Genomic DNA, 22,257 nt, shown 5'->3' on the forward strand with positions numbered 1-22,257 from the left:
CTGCGCGGCGGAAGACGCGCTCGAGTCCCGCCCACGCCAAGGCCTCGGTGACCAGCGCGCTGCATTATGGAACTCAAAGTCTAAGGAAAACCCTAGCCGGGCACCAACTCCCAGCTGAGCGCGCGTGTTTACCTTGAGCCCAGGCTGGGGGTGGGGGAGTAGCGAGGGAGAGCCGCTACGAGATTCGTCATAAAACCGCGACCAGACAGGCGGCGCCATCTTCGAACTTGGACTTCCGGAAGGACTTTGGCGGGGTGAGTGTACCGCAGCGGGGTGTGCGGGGGACCCAGCGATTACTCCTCCCCTTCTTTTGCGGTAGCACTAGGATATTAGGGACGAAGTCCTGACTCTGCTCTTCGCCCTGCGCACGGCAGCGCGCCCTCCGGCCTCTGCGCTCTTACAGAAAGCCTTCGTGCTCCTACCTTCTTACCCACTGTGGCCATCGAGCATCCCCATCTCTGCAAGCCCCGGGTCTTGCCATCTTTCCCCACGCGTTTTGCGTAACGCTGCAGCTGTGTCCCAACCTCAGCTTCCTTACATCGCTTCCCTTGGACTTAGCGGACCTACAGTAGTTCTCAGTCTTAGGGAAATCAGGGTTCTTCTCCCGCACAAGCAGGTAGCGAAAGCTACCGCCACGGCCAGGACTCCGGATAGTAGGCGGCCTCTATGGTGGCTGCAATCAGTCGCTTCTTCCTGCTGTCTCAGCCTCTTCCTCGAGGAGGCTCTTCTAACCCCGGGGGTTGTGCCCCGCGCGCTGTAACCCCATTGGCGCAGCCAAGGGCCAGTTATGTTTCCGTGTCTTGTCCTTTTATCTTTAAGTCAGCAATCTGCTGGGGGGAGCATAGGTGGCGACTTCAGCCCCACCAGAGGTAATTCACATTACTGGAGGAGTGTAGAATATGGCCAAACCTTTTGGCCCAGCGTATTTTTACTCAAATTGAAGTCATTCCTTTGCCAACGTCACCATTTTTGCCATCCTTTTCAACTGTACTGTTGTTTTCTTAATAATTTCATTTAAGTTGATTTATTTTTAAACTTTAATATGTTAGTCTCTAGCAATACGTGCTGAAATCATGGGTTGCAGTTTTCTATGCACGTTAAAAAAACAAAAATGTTAATCTTCATACCATTAAAGTCATGTTGCATGCATGCCACCAGTTGTACCATAAGAGTACTTTGGGAAACTGTATTAAACTAGTGTGTTTAATTCCATACTTGAGGTGTACAGTATTATCTAATTATTTTTTCCTCTGTGGGGAAGGTCAGATTGGCATCCTGGAGCAGCAAGAAAACCAGACAGGTTGGGGTGCAAAAACTGTACTATGAACTTACTAAACATCTCTTTCTTTACCATGTGTCCAAAATTTGTATTGTAAAATAATAAATGGAAATTACACACTATTGCTGCCTTCATGAGAAGTGAAGAATGTTGAGGAGTCAATCATTCATTGACAGGTTAAGGGTAAATTATTGCATTTACTGAACCAAGTTGCAGATACAGTAGTGAATGAGATTAGCAAAAATCTCTTTGTTATGAAACTTTCAAGGAAGATAAATGCTTCATACTCATATCACCTGTACATGAAAATTCCAGATGGACTAAGGAGACATGTAACATCCAAAACTAGAAAAATAATTAGAAGAAAATATATCAGTGGGGTAGGAAATGCCTTTTAAAAACACAAAACAAATAAATCAGAAAAGAGATGATTGAGAAGTGTAACACATAAAATTTGAAAACCAGTTTAGCAAGAAATGTAAACAGTTAAAAGAAAAAATACAGAAGGAACACATTTGTAACATAAATAACACACCTCCCACAGATAAATAGGGAAAAAATAACCCTATAGAAATACACGCAAATTTATATGTACTGGTGATTCTTAAAAGATGTAGATGTTCAACATGTAAAAATAAGCTGCTAACTAGGTGTAGTGGCACATACCCATAATTCCAGCTACTCAGGATGTGGAGGCAAGAGGATTGAAAGTTCAAGGCCAGCCTGGACAACTTAGTGAGACTCTCAAAATAAAAAGGGCATAGCTCATTGGTAGGTAGAATGCTAGCCTAACATGTGCAAGACCCTGGGTTCAGTTTTCCAGTTCCAAAAACAAAAATAACCAGTTGCTAACTTTGATTATTATTGGAACAATGCAAATAATTACAAGAAGGAAGAATTCTTTAACTTATCAGATTGTTGAACACTAAGAAGATTGGCAAAGCTAGTCATAGTGGCTCATGCCTATAATCCTAGCAACTGGGGAGGCCAATGCATTAGAATCACATGTTCAAGGACAGACTTGGCAACTTAGCAAGACCCTGTTTCAGAAATAAAGAGGGTGGGGTTCAATCCCCAGTACTGAGGGGGAAAAAAAGTTGGCAAGGGTGTGGTAAAATGCATACTGATACACAGTTGGTGGGAATATATAAGTTTTCTTTTTGATGGCTGTCTGTTAAACTCCCACCCCACACCCTCTGCTTCCCACTTTGGGAATTGAACCCAGGGGTGGTGCTCTATTACTACATCCCCACCCTGTTATTTTTCATTTTGAGGTAAGTTTTCACTAAATTGCCCAGGCCAGCCTTGAATTTTTGATCCTTCTGCCTTAGCCTCCAAAGTATCTGGGATTACAGAGGAGCAAAGCTATGCCTGGAGACTGTATTAAATTTTGAAATGTGAATACCCCCTCACTAGTACAGTAATTCTACTTCCAGATGATTATTCCAGAAAAGTAATTTCTCATTAATGAAGAGATCTTTAGTAAAATATTCATTGCAGTATTCTCTGGAGTAGTGTTGTAACCCAATTGTCTATTAAATGGAGAATGTCTAAACTGTGGTTTTATTTTACACCAATACACAATTAAGAATGAGATCAGTGTATATGTATTCATATGGAAAATCTTTAAGACAAAATAATATTTTATTATTATGTTTTTAAACTGCCCTCCATTTAACTGGTTTCTTATGTTAACTGACATTCCATTTCCTCTCTAAAGCCTGCAGACAGATGCCCAAGGCCCTCTGAAGGTTGTGGGCTTTTCTCCTGTTACTGCCTAGTCACTTTGCTGCCCCTAGAAGAGTTGTATGCTTACCAAGAGTCATTGTATTGATTTATTTAAAATACCATATGATTTGTCTTTATGTAAATGCTACATACATTTAACTCTTAAAAGAAATTTTAGTGTGAAAAAGTTATTGTTTCTATTAAAACTAAGTTGAAACATGGTAGATACATAGGTGTTTGTTTTGTTGCTATTATATTTTACACATATTTGTAAGTATTTTGTATCAAGTTTCATAAGCAATTCTAAAAAATAAATCAACCTCACTGAATATTTTGGAAAGACATAAGAGGTGAGTTGGCAGACAAACAAAAGAGCTGCCAAATAGGTGTGAATGAGGCAACTTTAAAAGATTGAGGAAAATGTGTAAAAATCTGCAAAGTAACTGTACTTGAATTGTTTCTCAAGGAAAGAGACTGGTAGCCTGACATTGTGGTGCATGCCAGTAACCTCAGTTACTCAGGAGATTGAGGCAGAAGGATCATTTGAGCCTAGGAGTTGGAGGCCAGGAGGCCAGCCTGGCAACATAGCAAGACCTGAGAAGGAAAGAAAAGAAAGACTAGGGGAGGAGAAAAGGAAAGGGATAGAGAGGGAAGGAAACTGTTCCAAGAAAGGAAATGTTAAGTAGTCGATGCTGCTGAGTTAAGTTAGAGAGGCTAAGAAGTGGATAGATGACACAGTGATTATTGATGATTTTGGTTCCAGTGATGAGCTGGGGACAATAGCCTACTTAGGATAAAACAGGGAAATTAAAGTACCAAGGACAGTTAACTTAAAAGTTTGGCTGAAGGACTGGGACTGGGGCTCAGTGGTAGAGCGCTTCCCTCAGCACCACATTAAAATGAAAAAGTAAAAGAAAGTAATTGTGTCTATCTACAACTAAAAGAAAAATATTGAAAAAAGTTTGGCTGAGAGAGGGAGATGAGGGATATTAGTTGGGGGAGGAATATGTTTTGAAGGTAGCTCTGTGTGTGTGCTAATTTGAGACTCATAAACATCATTAAACTGTTTGGAAGGAGCGAGTGGAAAGGAAGAGGGTAAACTTAAGTTTCCTTAAGAGGTGGAGAAAGCAGGCTAGAACACAAGTGGGATGAGCACATCAGGTGCAGGAAATACTAGCCATCTGATGGCTTAGGTTTTGTTCAGAAATCAGAAGCAACATCATCTGCAGAGAACCAGGAGATCAGAAGTGGAGGAGAGAAGTATGGGAGCTGATGAGAGAAAGTGGGGTTGCCAGTGCCCGACAACTGAGGTGCATAAATGGAGAAAAAGGATGATTAGGCTCATCTAGGGCTTGAATTTTTCTAGTTCTATGGGACAAAAAGAAAGGAAGTTCAGTATATTGACAAGAATCTGATTGAAATGAAGGAATTTAAACTAGATTGGATGTGGCAGACCTAGGGAGAAATTGGAGAGATAAGGGATAGTGGCTTGATAGAGTTAAAGAATAGATAGTGTGATAGTAGTTAAGCAATCTAGTATAATGATAGGAGATTGTGACTCCTCCTCAACCCCCGCCAGTGGGATATCTTAATGATTCTGAAGGTTAAGAGGTTTGGAATAATGAGGTCCAGGATGTGAGAGTGGAGTGAGTAACAGTGGTTTAGCTGAATGTTAGGAGTTTCAAAGGAGAGGGAAGACTGTTGGTATAGAAACGGCACTGGGAGAGGTATTAAGAAGACTCCTGCCTTCTACTTTGAGGTAAATGGGATCTGCGAGAAAGAGCAACTTCCAATTGAGAACCTGGGAACCTAGAAATTTTATTTCTTATATTTTTTTGCATTCAAGATTCTGAATATTATGATTTATCATTTGTAAAACAAATGTGCTCTTGGGGAACTTGGATTTGTACCTGAATTTAGAGAGGAGAGAGGCAGGCTAAGGAGGCATACATTTTGCTGGTGCAGATTGTGGCAGTGGTTGATTCTGGGTGAGAGCCAGAGGAGTGGTTCTCAGTTCATTTAGTTCTTCATTTAGTCAGTCACTTCCTTGTTATTGCAAAGGAATATCTATGTCTGTGGTGCCATCAGCTGTGGCAAGGGCTTTGGTTCAGCAGGTGGCTTCCCATCATGGCATAGGAAAGGCCATCTGGTTTTTTAACTAAAAACTGTAAAAGCAACTTCCCAAATTGACAGGCACTTCTGTTCCTCAGTGTTTCCCCCCATCTGTCCCAATGGTCACATATGCAAGGAGTTTGGAAGTGCACATGCATCAGAATCCCCTAAAGCACTTGTTAAAACACAAAGTGCTGGCCCTGTCCAGAGATTCTGATTCAATAAATCTAGGGTAGGTGTTGCAGCTGTGGCTGCAAATGAGCCACTTAATAGACTGTTCGGAGTCCCTTTCTGCCTGAACAGACTAGAGAGAGTTCTGTTCTTTGCTATTGAACCTTAGCCAATATAAAGGTCAATAGTTATTTTATTCATCCCTATCTATCCTAATCTACTTGATTGGTCAATAATTTTTTTTTTTTTTTTTTTTTTTTTTTTTTGTGGTGCCGGGGATTGAACCCAGGGCCTTATGCTTACAAAGCAAGCACTCTACCAACTGAGCTATCTCCCCAGCCCTGATTGGTCAGTAACTAAAAGAAACTGTTAGTGTGTTTCTGAAGATTTTGATTTATATATTTGGGTGTTATGTTTAATGTTTAAATGTTTGTAACATTTCTTTTTATATAATTTGAACTTTTATTCATTGTATTCTTTTTCTTACATTTAATATTTTTCCATTGAATTTAACTATCAAAACTCCTATTTTCTTTATGCTTGCATTTGCCCTGCATAATACACACACACACACACACACACAGAAAGAGAGAGAGGGAGATACACACAAGTATATGTATACACACACACATACACACGCATATATTTTTTATTTTATTTTATTTTGGTACTGAGGATTAAACCAGGGGCACGTTACCACTGAGCTATATCCCTAGCCCTTTTTATTTTTTGTTTCTAGATAGGGTCTCCCTAAGTTACTGAGGCTGGCCTCAAACTTGTGATCTTCTTGTTCAGCCTCCTAAGTCTCTGGGATTACAGGAATGCACCACCTTGCCCAGCTGCCCTGTGTATTTTAGTTTATCATTTTACTTTCACTTTTTGAGTTCTTTTGCTTGGGATTCATCATATGAAGCATATGTTTATTTGACTTTTTAAGTCAGTTTGAATTTTTATTCTTTAATTTGGTGAACTTAGTGATGCATATTTATTATTATGATGTATTTTTTTAAAATCTTGCTTCTGTCATTTTTGTTTCTTCCTCTTGCCAACCCCCACCCCTTTCTGTTCTTTTCTTGTGTAGTCTTTAGTCTTTTATTGTATGAGTCTTTAAAAATATTTGAGGTTCCTGTGGCATACCAAGTATTTTGGAAACAATATATTATACTATGAACCAGACACTATAATTCCAGCAACTTGGGAAGCTGAGGCAGGAGGATCACAAGTCTGATCCAACCTCAGCAACTTAATGAGATCCTGTCTCAAAATAAAACAAAAATAAAAAAGGGCGAGGGCTATAGCTCAGTGGTAGAGCACCCTTGGGTTCAATCCCTAGTACAACCATATCTATATAGCTGTATATTTTTTTAAATTTAAAAATGTGTGTTTGTGTCTATGATATCCTCTGTTTTTAGTTCTACAAAATATCTAAATGAAACACACTTAGAAGCAAAAGTAGGCTACGTGTCTTAGCACTACAATCAGAATATTTGTGTTTTCACCTGTGAGGTCTTTACGTTTTTAAGTTAGAGTTTATTTTACAGCTGTAGTTGCCATAGTTATTTAAACTCAATTTAGTATTTCACCAGGATAAATGCTTGCTGCCAGTGTTTTCATACCACAACTCCATTAGAAAATTCTTGATATTGTTTTAATCTTTCAATTGGTTATATTAGGTCTTCAAGTGGATTTTTTTGTTTGTTTGTTTTAGGTAAGCCTGTGTGTTATAATTCCTAGAAACTTGCACATTCAGAGTGTCCTTCTGTTGCCTTTACATGAATGATATCTCAGTTAAATGAAGGATTCTCTCCACTGTAATCCCACCTGTAGTCCCAGAGACATAGGAGGCTGAAGAAGAAGATCACAAGTTTGAGGCCAGCCTCAGTAACTCAGGGAGACCCTATCTAGAAACAAAAAATAAAAAGGGCTGGGGATATAACTCAGTGGTAACGTGCCCCTGGTTTAATCCTCAGTACCAGAATAAAATAAAATAAAAAATATATGCGTGCGTGCATGCGTGTGTGTGTTTGTGTGTGTGTGTGTATTATGTAGGGAAAATGCAAGCATAAAGAAAACACAAGCTTTGATGGTTAAATTCAATGGAAAAATATTAAATGGAAGAAAAAGATACACGTTTCTGTATCTTCCATTGTCAAGTATTTTTGAGAACTCTTTTAAGACTGGCCTGATATTTTTTCCCCTTGGTAAGAAACATATTTTCTGCTCAGATGCATGTAGGTGTTATCTTTTGAAATTTAATATTTTCACTCAGGTATTTCTTGGTCTTGATGATTCTTTATTGATTTTGTGTCCCTTTTACATAGTATGCCTTTTTGATCTCTAGACTGAACTTTGTCTTTACTTTAGGAAAATTTTAAAGTTTTTTTTTTTTAATCTAACTATAGGAAATCTATTAAATTTTTGAAAAATCTTTTTTTTTTTTCATTTTCCAACTCTTCTTTAGGAACATCAATTACCCACATGTTGGCCCCACTATCTCTTTTCCATCTATATCATCTTATCACTAACCACCTTTCTCTTTTGCAATCTGTGTGATTTTTTTCAAAACTGCCCTTCATCTCACTGCTGCTTTTAACAACATAGTTTCCACTTGTTGCTTCTCTTCCCATGGTATTCATTTCTATGATGTCATTCTTTACTCATTTCTTTACTTATGACTGCCAAGTTACTTTTTACATTGCCATTGTTATCTCTTTGATCTCTTTTCTTGGATTCCATAGTCTTGTAGTTTTTTTGAAAGTATGAAAGTTTTTGTTGGAAGTTTTTTTGTTTGCCTGGGCAGTTCTTCAAAAGGGTACTTTTCACCTTTATTTGTGTCCCTTTTATTCTTTCTGTAGGATCTGTGCATAGGTCTCAGTTGACTCCTTCTTGCTAATTATCTATTTTGAATGGATTAGTTCTGTCAGGGCTTCTGCTTACAATGTGAGTGCATTCTCACTGACCTCTATTTACCTTGACACTGTTATGGAGTATCTTTGGTAAATGATGTTACATTGTATCCTCAGCAGCTGAGTTAGAGGGTTGGCTATTGTTATAGTTTGCAATCTGTTTAAACTATCTTATTCAAGGGAGACAAGTAGGAACTTTAATTTGTATATTTCTTATGGCATTTATATTAGCTCACTTTCCACTGAGCCTGATGAATTTGTCATCATTTAGGCACATATGGACTGTCCATAGGTCTGTATGTACCTTAACTATATCTCCCCTTTTGTCATAGGGAAGTAGGTTATTCTTGCCAAAAAATTGAATCTCTGCAGATTTCTGTGTTGCTCACATTTTTGGTTTGGTGGTCAATGTTTTACCTCTGTTAACCTACTTTGGTCCATGGTTGCACATCTGATTTTCTGGGCGCAAAGAAAAGACTTATGACAATTTAGTTTTAGTCCATTCTTCAATGTGGGAAAGGTCTTTTAATGTAATAGGATGTTCCTTAATGGTCTCATAGTCTCCCCCTGCATCCCGTTTCAAGTGAGAGATTGATGACCAGACTCCAGAGAACTCTTATTTATTCTCAAATGAATTTGTACCTTGACTAGTATTCACAGAAATGGATGTTAGCTCTAGGCATCATCCTTCAGTTTGGTCCAAGTTTATAGTGTCTGGCTGCTATTCTTTTTATTTTTTGTTTGTTTTGTTTTATGAAACACAGGGTCTTGCTCTGTTGCCCAGGCCAGACCTGAACTCTAGGGCTCAAGCGATCCTCCTGTCTCAACTTCCCAAGTAGCTGGGACTATAGGTATGCACCTCTGTGCCTGGCTTGGCAGCTATTCTTTGTAATCTATTTTAGAAAACTGTTATCCTTCCCTAGATGCATAATCATTTTTTTTTTTCTCTCTATTTGGGGAGGAGGTTGGTGGGGCATGTATGTATTTCATTTTATTGGTTTTCAGGGTAAGGGGTTAAGTAATTGTGCATTCACTGCGATATCCTTATAAGAAAATATATGAGGGCTGGGGATATAGCTCAGTTGGTAGAGTGCTTGCCTTGTGAGCACAAGGCCCTGGGTTCAATCCCCAGCACTGCAAAAAAAAAAAAAAAAAAAAGAAAGAAAATATGAGCTTTAAATTAAATAATGGATATAAAGCACTTATGTATGGCACATAGTAAGCATTTGATAAATGGTACATTGCTTATTGTTTGCTTCACCTAAATGAAAGTTCCATGAGGGTAGGGACCTTGTCTGTCTCGTCTTATTATCAGTGCCTGCCATAGAAGGTGCTTAGTAATTATTGTTGAATGAATGAATGATCAGGGAGCTTGAGTTTCTAGTTGTGGGATAAGGGGATAAAGGACAGGAAAAGAGAAAAATCTGAGCCTGTACAAACAACTTTTGCCTTCCACTCATTGGTATGTCTCTGTATGCAGGGGCAGCCATTTTGGGGGGTGCTGATGGATACCTACGGGGTCGGCTGTGTTGCCCTGGGGGAGGCCGACCCCGTGGGAAGCATGACTGTGGTAGACTCTCCTGGACAAGAAGTGCTAAACCAGCTTGATGTCAAGGCCTCAGAAACGACCGGTGTGGAGGCTTCCATAGAGATGTCATTACCTCCCTCTTTGCCTGGATTTGAGGATTCTCCTGATGAGAGGAGTCTTCCTCCAGAGCCAGAGAGCCTCTCCAGACTGGAACAGCAAGGTGTGTACCTTGTCCTTTCATCTTTTCATCTCCCCACACTTAGCCTAATATGAGAGAAAGCAGGTTGAGCTCAGAGGATCTTATAAAATCTGGGTGCAATATAATCTATTCCAAAGAGGTTTGAGCTCTGGTCCCATCTCACAGACCCATATTCTTCTCTACAGATCTTTCTTCAGAGATGTCAAAGGTCTCAAAGCCTAGGGCCTCAAAGCCTGCCCGGAAGAGAGGTAGTAGGACACGAAAAGGCCCCAAAAGGCCCCAACAGCGTAAACCTCCATCAGCCCCTCTGGTTCCTGGTCTCTTAGATCAATCCAACCCTCTATCTGCCCCCATGCCTAAGAAACGAAGTCAAAAGTCCAAGGGAGACCTGCTACTGCTGAAGTTGTCAAAAGGCCTAGATCAGCCAGAGTCTCCACCTCCAAAGAGGCCCCCTGACGACTTTGAGACCCCTCCTGGGGAACGACCCCGCCGAAGGGCTGCCCAAGTGTAAGGATTGTGGGGCACAGCTTGGTGGAGGGCTGGGAGTGGTTGAAGGGACGGGGATGGAACAAATATTGGAGAGATGGGAAGACTGTGAGTAGGTATCAGGTAAGCAGGGGTGGTGCCTGAACCCTGGGGATATCGGCAATCCTTTAGCTCTGCTTTTTATGATATATATTGCTGCCTTATTTTTTTTAAATCTAAGAGGCTTCTTTCTGTACCTTTTTCTCCATCACATTTTTTTACAGACTTCCCCCAGTTCTTCGTTGCTGTTTACTACCCAGCTTATTTCATTATTTATGTGCCCTTCCTTTTTCCCCCTTGTCCTATATGTTCTTTGACTGTGGTAGAGTGAAAAGTGCATTGGATTTGGGCTTGGAATACCTGAATTCAGATTCTACATTTGTTATCTGACATTTTTCTGCCAAGTCACTTAATCTTCCTAAGTTACTGTTTCTTCTTCTTTACCCTTCATGGAAGGGGAAATTAATAGCTGTGAGGAAATTAACACTGTGAGGATCCAATGAGATAAGATTGTATGGATATGTGGGTTCTCAGTTAAGCATTTACAAGAATGACTTTAACTCTGCCCTATCCCACAGGGCACTTCTGTATCTTCAGGAACTGGCTGAAGAACTCTCTTCAGCCCTGCCTGCTTCAGTGTCCTGTCCTAAGAGCCCCAAGGTGAGCAGCCCTACCAAACCGAAGAAGAGCCAGCAGCCGGCAGTCTGTCAAGGTGGAGAAGAGAATGCTGCCGCACAGGATGAAGACTTTGTGCTCCAGGTTGAGGCTGAAGAGGGTGAAGAAAGTGAGGCTCCAAGCGAGAGTTCATCTGACCCTGAGCCTGTGGCACCCCGAAGCAACCCACGAGGATCCACTTCAGGGGTAACCTGAATGGACAAGAAAGTGAATGGGAAATAGAATTTTTAGGGGATCAGCCAGGTACCTAAAAGGATAGGTAATTATGATGGCCAAAGCAGGTAAGAAAGGGACAACTTCACAAACAGTGGAGATATTAGGAAGATTATAGGGCAAGAATATGTAAGCAAGCTTGTGCATTCATAGCTCAGTATTGTCTGCTAGGAAGCACAGACATGAATAAGAGAGCCTGTCTCCCAAGGTTTGTGGTACCATGTGTGCTGCACCAGAAGTGAACAAAATGATTTAGGCATATAGAGGGAGGGTGTTAACTGTTTAGGTTTCATAGAGGAATGATAATTGAGTTGAGTCTTGAAGGGTGAATACAAGTTTGCCAGAGATAATGATTTTCCCATTAATAGATTGCAGCTGAGGGTGGGGCCTGGATAAAATTATAAGGGAGATCAAACTAGGGAGGATAACAGGACTAAAACTGGTAAGAACCAACAACAATGGTTGGTTTTATTTGTTTATTTTTAAATTGTGGTAAAATATAAGATAAAACTTATCATTTTAACCACTGAAAAATGTACAACTCAGTGGCCTTAAGAGCACCCAGTTGTGTACGTGGAAAGATAATAGCTTTGTTAACTGATCACTGATTTTTCTTTTTGCCTCAGGCTAATATGGCTTACCCCAATACCATACAGGTCTAGAACTTATAGAAAACTTGGGTCTGAGCAAATTTTATGTTGACTGAGATGTAAAATTTATAATCAGGCATAAAGGTGGGTCTAAGCCCTGGAACATGAGATGAGTTTCCAGGAGTATGTATATAGAGAATACCCTCACCGACCAGTCCCATCAGAGGAGGGAGAGCCTGAAAAGAAATATGAGAGAGGTGGAGGGAATAGGGAAGGATTGTCTCATGGGGCAAGGGTTTCAAGATGTATATGGGAGTCCTCCGGATCAAATGCCTTGGAGATGACAAGGAAGATGAACAGAAAGTATACAGCAGAACTTGCAGTTCTGATAGAGGAGTAGGAGCAAAGATGGAGAAGTCCTTCCAATGGTTGAAACACAAATCTTTTAAGATGCTGATAGGGCAGTGGTTGGAGGGTAAGTAATGCCAGGAAAGCAAAAACTGGGAAAGAAAGTTGACTTCTGGGACTTTTTCTAGCCTAGAAAATTCTCTCTCTTAAATTTTCCTCCATTTCATCCTCAGAAGCAGAAGCCACACTGTCGGGGAGTGGCTCCCAATGGCTTACCCAATTACATCATGGCCCCTGTTTGGAAGTGCCTCCATCTCACCAAGGACCTGTGAGATTTGGGGACAGAGGCTGTGGGGGGGAAGGGGTGACAGAGGTATCCAAAGATGATCTAAAAAGAGGAAGCATTAATGGGCAGAGCATTAATTATCAAAAGGCAAAAGGCACTGCTCCAAAGGCAAGAGCTCTAGAGCTCTTCAGTTAAAATGAAATGAGGGGCCAGAGTGCAAGTCAGTGGTAGAGTATTTGCTTAGCATGCATGAAGCCCTGGATTTGATCCCCAGCATCACAAAAAAATAAATTAAAAAAATGAATTGAAAAGTTAAATTTCTTTGTTGCACTGGCCACATTTCAAGGGCCCAGTAGTCACTTAACCCTAGCAGCTAGCGTATTGGACAATACAGATCACAGATCATTTCTGATACTAAGAAAGTTGTGTTGGAAGTGCTGCTATGGACTCTGTCTTCCTCCACCGATGCTTCTCTCTCTCACCAGCCGAGAACAGATGCATTCATTTTGGGAGTTTGCTGAATGGATTCCTCTAGCCTGGAAGTGGCACTTGTTATCTGAACTGTAAGTCGAAGTGACATTTCTGAAGCCTAGGAGGGGTGACATGACTGGAGACAGAAGAGTAAGGATTCTAGGTTTATGGTGGGAATCCTGGGATGAGTGAAACTCGCCCAAATTCAGGCTCTTTCCTTTGTCTTGCCCCAGTGAGGCAGCTCCCTACCTGCCCCAGGAGGAGAAGTCTCCACTGTTTTCTGTACAACGTGAAGGGCTTCCTGAGGATGGCACACTCTACCGAATAAACAGGTGAAGAATGAAGCTCAGCCTTTTTTCTGATTCTTGGGGAAACAGGAAAACAAAATTTTGAAAGGGATGACAGATTAGCCCTGCCCTTTCCCTGATGTTTGTCTAGTTGGTCCCAAGGATAGAAGTTCTGACTGGAGCTGTTCAACCCTGTCTAATTTGTAGTGCTGAGTGCTGCCAGCCAGACTGAGGGAAGCCAAGGAGACTCAGAGTCAAGCCAGTTTACAGGGTTGCATGTATTCAGTCCTTGACAGAATCTACAGTCTCTTATCTTTGAAGATGAGCTGGAGCTAGTCAGACTTCGGGAAGGAATGGAGGGAGGTACAAGTGGTGGCTAAGTACTGTGCTCATCTGTAGATTTCTTGATTTTCAGGTCCTTGCTTAAGCCAGGTCCTACTCCTTCCATGTAGAGCTCCCATTCTGTTCTCATTACCTTTTATTAACCTCTTTCTCCATTCCATTTCTGACTTTTCTCTAGATTTAGCTCAATCACAGCACATCCAGAGCGCTGGGATGTGTCCTTCTTCACAGGGGGACCACTCTGGGCTCTGGACTGGTGCCCAGTGCCAGAGGGGTCAGCAGCCTCGCAGTATGTGGCCCTTTTCTCCAGCCCTGACATGAATGAGACACACCCACTGAGCCAGCTTCATTCAGGCCCTGGACTGCTGCAGCTCTGGGGCCTTGGGACTTTGCAGCAAGAAAGCTGGTGAGGTGGGGCTGGGACACTGCCATGGGTGGGTTTGTGAGGGAGAGAGAAGGATGGAGGAAGGGCATGATTTGGGCTCAAACAAGGGGGCAGAGCTCTGGCAACCTTAGGCCCCTCCTTCCTACCTACTGTCCCCACATGCTTTCTCTCTCCAGTCCTGGCAACAGGGCCCACTTTGTCTATGGGATTGCTTGTGACCATGGCTGTATCTGGGACCTCAAGTTCTGCCCCAGTGGAGCATGGGAACTTCCAGGCACCCTTCGAAAGGTACTTCCCAGTTGACGATGAAATAGCTGTGGGACTTGAGGCCAGGAAATAGGGACTCTGGGAGTTCTCAGCATTAGCAAAAGGAAGGTTGGAGTGTGGCAGTGTTTTTCCAGCAACTCCATGTCATATTTCAGGGACCAAAACAAAGTTTTCTGAGAGATGTCTGAAGGCAGCAAGCCTTAGTACAGATCTGGTCTTGCCCTCTAGGCTCCTCTACTGCCCCGGTTGGGTCTCTTGGCTCTTGCCTGCTCAGATGGGAAAGTGCTGCTATTCAGTCTGCCGCATCCCGAGGCCCTGCTGGCTCAGCAGCCCCCAGGTAAGTTGTTCAGCAAGGAGAATGGGCTGCAGTAGCAATGGCCAGAGCTTAGTAGGGCCCATCCACTTCCCCTGAAACTCCTAGGTTTAGTCTCTAGCACAAAGTCTTACTTAGCTATGTCCATCCCCCACTGTGACTTCGCTTGTTTGTTCTTGAGCTTGCTTTCCCTTTGTAGGCTTGTAACTGCAGTCTTTCAGCACATTACTTCCTATCTCCCTCTCATACCTATTCTTCTTTACCCTCAGGCTTTCTCCTTGTCACTTCATCCCTTAATTGACTGTGTAAAGAGCTGCTAAAGGCTGAGGCCAACAGATGGGGCTCATCTCCCCTCTGATCTCACCCCTTCTGCCCTCATCACCCCTGCCCCCCCATGCACATGTACACAAACACACGCAGAGTCTCATTTTGATAGTGAGGAGAGGGAAGGAATTATAGCTAAAGCTGAGAAAGCAGAGGAATAGGTCAAGGAAAGATAGCTTCCATTTGTTTCTCAGTAGAACTGAGTATTTAAAGAAGAGGGCACCCAGGTTTGAGGCCTAAGAATGTCCCTTATTTGTTGGTCTGGTAGAAGAGTGGGTTGAAGAGGAAATAGAAAGTGAGGAAATGAAGATAGTAATTGTAGATGATCCCTTTAGGAAATTTGCCTATGAAGGGGAACAAACAATTGAGGGTGTTGGCTGGGGTGAATAAGGGACAAAAGAAAGTTTTGGCTCTTTATTTGTAGAGGAGACTATAGGGCATTTACATGGGAATGTGGGAACGACCCAGTAGATAGAGAGCAAGTGGATAATGCAGGAGAAAGGAGGAATAACCAAATAAGCAAAGTTCTGGAAATGGTGAGAGAGGATGAGAAGAGACCAGAGTGGAAGGATTAGCTATTCTGAAAAGAGGAAGGGTACTGTCAACTATAACAGAAAGAAAAGATAGGGACAGATGGAGGTAGGGTCAGAAAGTTGATGGTGGAAAAAAAGATTTCTGAATAAATGATGTGGGAAGGTCATTGCCCAAAGCATGGGGTCCTGATCTCAGAGCAAGGCCTGAGTGGGCGCTCAGCCCTATGGATCCAAAGCATCAGCTACTGCTCTTCTTTCCTCACAGATGCGATGAAGCCCGCCATCTATAAGGTGAGTGAGGAACCTGCTACCTTACTTGAAGCTCCATCTTCTTAAAGCCTCACCTTATTAATTCCACAGTGTGTCCCCTACTTCTGAAAAGCACCCCTTCCTGCTAAATTACACACTTATTTGAACCTTTGTCATAAATAGTAGGTACCCCAACCCTAATCCCATTCTCTTCTGTCCCTGCAGGTACAATGTGTGGCAACCCTTCAGGTGGGGTCTATGCAAGCTTCAGATCCCTCTGAGTGTGGTCAGTGCCTTAGCCTGGCCTGGATGCCTACCAGGCCCCACCACCACCTGGCTGCTGGATACTATAATGGTAAAAAAAAAAAAAAAAAAAAAAAAAAGGAGCTATTGCTCTTTAAACCTGTTATATATGCTTGTTTTTTTGGTTCAGGACTGGGCATTTTATATATAATTACAAATATTCAAGACAATTAAATAAAGGACAAAGAGATGCATCTTTGAGTAGAATTTTTCTACTCAAAAAATTAAGAGTAGATGAACATAATTTCATAAAGTTCTTAATGCATATACAAAGATTAAAAGATTAAAGGAAAGAATTTTATGAAAAAATGAGCTCATACTATATAAGTATTTTAAAATTAAAAGTATTTACCTACAATAGGGAAAAAAAAGACACAGAAGTTGAACTGAAAAATTAACTAACTCCTAATGCAGCTTTCTTCACCACGAGAGACATTAGTTCCTCAAAGATATTTTTAAGATTAAAAGAAGAAAAGACACCAGGTGCAGTGGCACATACCTGTAATCCCAACAGGCTGAGGCAGGAAGATTGCAAGTTCAAAAACCAGCCTCAGCCACTTAGCAAGACCCTCTCAAAACAAAATATAAAAAGGGCTGGGGGTGTGGCTGGGTGGTTAAGTGCCCCTGAGTTCAATCCTTGGTACAAAAAAAAAAAAAGGAAGAAGAAAAAAGATGATGAATAACATTAAGAAGTTGGAATTTCATATTCAGACATCCTCAATACACTTTCTTCTAGGAAGATAAGGAAATTAGCACTGTTGATTTTTTCCTTTGCTATCCCTCTTTTCATCTTCTGTTTTTCTTTGGTGACATTATTCTTAAATTGTCAATGTACTTGCCTCATGCTATTCTGCTGTCTTAATTCCTAAAATGATTTAATGATTGTCTTCCTGTTATTGCTGAATTATTTTGTTGCCCATAAATCACTGTCAGGTTTTTGAGAAAGGTACATAGGTGCTATATTCCCTGAGTTTACATATAAAATGAATTTTAGTTACAAATATTTTTCCCTGTTTTTGATTTTTAGATTTTTATTTATCTTTTATTTTTATCAGAGTTATACTTTTGAGTACCTTCTCCTTTGCCAGCATTGCCAAGGGTCAGCACCTTGTGGGTCTGCCAAGTTAGTTTCTCTTTGTCCATTTGTTTTCTTTTCCTCCACATTTTGTTGCTTTTGTCTCCTTGCCTATTTTTGTCTTAGACTGGAGTTGGCAGATAACTTTTTCATAATTTTTTTTTTTTTTTTTTTTTTTTTTTTGTAGTCCTGAGGATTGAACCCAGGGCACTCTGCCCCTGAGCTACATTCCCAGTGCTTTATCTTTTATTTTGAGATAGGATCTTGCTAAGTTGCTAAGGCTGGCTTTGAACTTGCCATCCTCCTGCCTCAGCCTCCCAAATTGCTGGGATTACAGGCATGCACCACCATCCTGGCTGGCAGACATTTTCTGTAAAGACCCAGGTAGTAAAAATTTTAGGCTTTATGGACAGGATAACCATTGTTGGACACTCAACTCTGCCAATTATAATGTGGAATCAGCCATAGACATTGGGCAAATGACTGTGTTCCAGTAAAACTGTTAAGGAAAACAGGCGGGCCGCAATCTGCATTTGATCCCTGACTCTAGTATACCAACCCTTGTCCTAGAGTGTTTATGCTTTTTTAAAAAATCTTTTTATTTCAATTTATTAGGGAGTAGAACATTCAGTGTATCTTTCACTGCAGATTTCAGGCTATGCTATTAGTTTTTACTGATGAGAATTAGGACAAAAATGTCAGACTTCTTTTAACCATGGAGAGAGTATTGAATAGCTAATCATGATCCCTAAATTCTTCCATTGTAGTTTGCATCTGAGGGTAAAAGACCAGGGTCTTAAGAACTCCGAGAAAGGAACTGACAAAGAAATGAGAATCTGCTTTTAACACCTACACATTCTCTCCTTACTTCAGGTATGGTGGTTTTCTGGAACCTTCCCACTAACTCGCCCCTTCAGCGGATTCGGCTCTCTGATGGCTCCTTAAAGCTCTACCCCTTCCAGTGTTTCCTAGCCCATGACCAAGCTGTACGTACACTTCAGTGGTGCAAAGCTAACAGGTATAGAATAGGAGATCTGTGGAGGGGGATGGTGAAGACTGACAGGCTGACTCTTCCAGGTTTATTTAGCTTTGATTTTCTCCCATCTTTTCAGTCATTTCCTAGTCTCGGCGGGAAGTGATCGGAAAATCAAATTCTGGGACCTTCGACGACCTTATGAACCAATAAATTCTATCAAGCGCTTCTTGAGTACAGAGCTAGCTTGGCTGCTCCCCTACAATGGTGTCACTGTGGCCCAGGACAACTGCTATGCCTCGTACGGCAAGATGGAGATAGGAAGACCTCTGGGGCCAGGCCCTAAGGGTTGGGCTGCATGGCGTGCCAGATTGTTGTGGGGAGAGATTTGTTGAGCTGGTTTGCTGAGGGAGTTTGATTTTGGGAAGGAATTGAGAAGATATTAATCTAATCTTAGAAAAAGGAAGGTTTTATTTTATTTCTCTTTCTCATACAGTTATGGACTTTGTGGAATTCATTATATTGATGCTGGTTATCTTGGTTTCAAGGCCTACTTCACAGCTCCTCGAAAAGGCACTGTTTGGGTGAGCCTGTCTTTTTTCTGCATCTTCATTACACAGGAGAATGGTCTTTTACTCATTAGTGGTAGTCAGGAAGAGACAGTGGTTTTGATAGGAGGAGAAGTCAGGTATATGGCACCTATCATCAGGAACATGGTTATGGTAAACTCATTTTTGTTTCTGCATTCTCTCTGTACCCTCTGACTGTAGACTCATCATCAGTTCATAGAAATGAATAAAATAATTAAATTTGTCTCTTCTTATTAGAGTCTTTCAGGATCTGACTGGCTTGGGACAGTAGCTGCGGGAGATATATCTGGGGAGCTCATTGCAGCTATATTACCTGATATGGCATCCAACCCAATAAATGTCAAGCGACCTGCAGAGCGAAGATTTGTACGTATATGAACATCTAACAGCAACACCATCTGTTGCATCTTAACCACATGCCCTCCCAACTCCTGGTAGAGTACAAATTGGTACTTAGTCTCCCAGCCTGACCATTGTTCCCGAAAGGCTTGGCACAGAATTATATACGATCTTTTTTATTCTGTTACAGCTGAGCATATATTTAAACATACTACTTTTTCAATTGTTAAGACTTTTCTGCCTCAAACCAGTTTCCCCTGCTTTTATTCTGTATTTAGATTTTGGGGGGTTTTGGTTTTTGGTACAGGGGATTGAACCCAGGGCCTCATGCATGCTAAAAAAGCACCTGACCACTGAACTACTTTGCAGCCCTTTTTTAAAGTTTTGAGACAAGGTCTCATCAAGTTGATCGGGTTGGCCTCAAATTTGGTAATCCTCCTGCCTCAGCCTTCTGAGTAGCTGGGATTGTGGGCATGTGCCACTGGTCCCAGTTCTGTCTTGAACATTACAGAACCTAATCTCATGGTCTCCTTTTTAGCCTATATATAAAGCTGATCTGATGCCATATCAGGACAGCCCTGAAGGTCAAGACCACTCTTCTGCTTTATCCGGAGTCCCCAATCCTCCCAAGGCTCGAACTTATGCTGAAACTGTCAACCATCACTACTTGCTCTTTCAAGACACAGATTTGGTAAGTCGAGGCCAGGAAAATAGGGTGTAGCATTAGAAAAGGTAGAAGACTTTAGTCCTTATATAATAGGAGAGCCTAAGGAGTTCCAATCACAAACATGCAAAATTAAGGAGCTGTTTGCTTTCTTTCTCCTGTTCCACTTCCATCCCCAGGGTTCCTTCCACAATCTGCTACATAGAGAACCAATGCTGCGCATGCAGGAAGGAGAAGGACATTCTCAGCTGTGTCTGGACAGGCTGCAGCTCGAGGCTATTCATAAGGTAAGAACCTGTCTTTCATCTTCTCCAACCTGCACTCATTCTTCCCCAACTTTGGGTCTGTGATCAATAAAATGGAAAATAAAAAAGCAACATAGATGGTTAATGAGGGAAAGTAGCTTTGGCAACCTCCTCTGGAACAGGGTAGACCTACCTCATTCATTGGCTTCTCATTCCTACCTCTCTCACCCTGTTATAGTCCTGCCTTATCAGGTGTGACCTTTTTTTGCTTACAGAGCTAAGAGTTGCCTTAAAGTATCATCTGTGAGCCTCTGTCTTGTTTTTCTATTCTTATAGGTACGTTTCAGCCCAAACCTGGACTCCTATGGATGGCTGGTATCTGGGGGGCAGTCAGGGCTGGTTCGGATCCATTTTGTCCGTGGACTCACCTCCCCACTGGGCCATCGTATGCAGCTTGAAAGCCGAGCGCACTTCAGTGCTATGTTCCAATCATCTTCCCCAGCTAAAGGGCCCAGCTTCCCTCCAGCCAGCCATCGCCTTCTGCCCAATCCTTAGTCTTAGTCCACACAGGACCCTTGGAATGAAATCTGCCAAGAACAAATGGCCCCCATGTGCAGAGCCATAGGAACTGGGGCCTTCCTGGACAGTGATGGCACCAGGACTGGACCTTTAGGCCTGCTTCCCCAGGACTCCTTAGATCCCTCTCCTTCTACTGACTTCTATGGTCACAGTCCCCTGCGGGCAGGGGGGCTCTCCCCCCACAAAGGCTCTTAACGCCTAAAACTATGGCTCACAAGAAACACTCAGGCCTGACCTAGGCTTGGGAGTCAAATTGCTCATATTGAGCATATTGTGAAGTGGGTAAAGCTAAGTAAAGGTACTGGGTGTTTTTGAGACCACTTGTGAGTGGGTGTTTGGAGAATCACAAAGACTATCTGCATGAAGGCTTCTGTCTGACTATTTGGGGATCCAGTGTTACTGCCTTCCCAAAGTTCCTCTTTAGAATAACCAACACACAAGCCCAAGAGGAGTGACAGTAATTTATTGGACTGAAGCTGCTCATAGTACCTCTTTAACTGGAGAACGCCACAAACACCCTACCAGTAGAACAGTGGCTTAGCTCTTACTTGCTCCTGCTTATGAAATAGTCCTGATCATTGGTCATTTGACCCTACTTGAACACTTCTAGACAGTCGTGTTTTAAAAATCTTCCTTTATATCAAGTCAGAGTATACCTCTATTAATTTTACTCATGGGTATTAGGAAATCTAGACATTCTTCCCTGTGATTGCCCTTTTAAGTATTTAACAATAGCTATCATGTGTTTCCCAAGTATTTTTTTCCTCTAGATTAAATATCTTCAGTTATTTCAACCATTCTTTTACACGTCATGATTCTTGATCCTACATGATATGGTCACATTGTTGACTTATTAAACATGTTTATTTAAACTCTATGTATAGGAAGTATTTAGAACTAAGTACAGTAATGTATTGTCATCTTGATAAGAGTCCTCTTGTGGGATACTGTAGACTTGTAGTGACTATGATACTGCTGCTTAAGCACAAACAGATAAAATAGATAACAACAAGATAAAATAGGAAAACCATAGCCTTAGGATTCATTGGAGTACTGGCTGGGGTTTGGAGGGAAGTCGACAGAGGGGACAGTAGTTAAAGGGGGAACCTGTTGGAGGGAGTGGAGATTAGTGCTTGCCTGAAACAAAGACTTCTGACACTCCAAACTGGTCATGTATCTGGGAACAAATTTCTCCCTAATTTAGGCAATTTATCATGTATCAGAAAATCTTTAAGATGGGAATCAAGTGAGTAATTCAGTCCCTGTTCTATACAAAAGAGGAAACACCTGGTGGAAACCCAGGTTTATTAGCAGCAGAGGAACCAAGTGTATTCACTCCATCCTATTGTAACCCAGCTGAGGATTGTACTAGTTTTGCTTTTTGAGCTGATAGGGAAGTGCCTTGCACTGAGCAGTTTTGCTCATTCTACAGAGCAACCCCCTGATACTATTCAGCAGCCCCTTTTCTATTACCAGTGGTAGAAAATGTGGGACCTGGTGACACATGCAGTTAGGCTGTAGGTTGATGCCAGCCACACTTGCTCCTCCTGTTGAGTCTCAGTCCTAATCTCAACCTTCAAAAGAAAATCAGGATGATGCTTTCAGCTCTTGATCTTTTTTCTTTCCCATAAACAATATGTCCCCAGACCACTTACCTTCTAATGAATCCTTTCAATATGTATACTTTATATTCCATTCCTGCACCTTTCTTTGTGGTTTTTGCTCACATTGTTGCCTTCTCCAGGATCTCATCCTTCA

General features: G+C 41.7%; 1 protein-coding gene across 2 annotated transcripts; it reads left to right on the plus strand.

The window, feature by feature from the left end:
• On the plus strand, positions 1-22,194 carry Gtf3c2 (general transcription factor IIIC subunit 2). Of its 2 annotated transcripts, XM_047522036.1 has the most exons (20): positions 1-254; positions 8,961-9,047; positions 9,677-9,944; positions 10,109-10,430; positions 11,027-11,309; positions 12,508-12,602; positions 13,046-13,123; positions 13,265-13,363; positions 13,839-14,066; positions 14,222-14,333; positions 14,541-14,649; positions 15,748-15,773; positions 15,957-16,086; positions 17,983-18,127; positions 18,222-18,383; positions 18,579-18,666; positions 18,910-19,038; positions 19,550-19,702; positions 19,855-19,962; positions 20,257-22,194. In XM_047522036.1, the coding sequence occupies exons 3-20, from the start codon at positions 9,701-9,703 to the stop codon at positions 20,473-20,475; spliced, it is 2,730 nt and encodes a 909-aa protein (XP_047377992.1). In that variant the 5' UTR covers positions 1-254; positions 8,961-9,047; positions 9,677-9,700; the 3' UTR covers positions 20,476-22,194. The 2 variants fall into 2 exon arrangements, with proteins under 2 accessions (XP_047377992.1, XP_047377993.1); XM_047522037.1 differs by lacking the exon at positions 8,961-9,047.
• The last annotated feature ends 63 nt before the right edge of the window (positions 22,195-22,257 follow it).

This window comes from Sciurus carolinensis, chromosome 13 (genome assembly GCF_902686445.1).
Source record: "Sciurus carolinensis chromosome 13, mSciCar1.2, whole genome shotgun sequence".
NCBI classification, from domain to species: Eukaryota; Metazoa; Chordata; class Mammalia; order Rodentia; family Sciuridae; genus Sciurus; species Sciurus carolinensis.

Coding starts and splice junctions, on each gene's coding strand:
- Gtf3c2 (XM_047522036.1), top strand. CDS start 9,701: ATGGATACCTACGGGGTCGGCTGTGTTGCCCTGGGGGAGGCCGACCCC. Junction 18,128..18,221: donor CAGTGGTGCAAAGCTAACAG/GTATAGAATAGG, acceptor CCATCTTTTCAG/TCATTTCCTAGTCTCGGCGG. Junction 18,384..18,578: donor CAGGACAACTGCTATGCCTC/GTACGGCAAGAT, acceptor TTTCTCATACAG/TTATGGACTTTGTGGAATTC.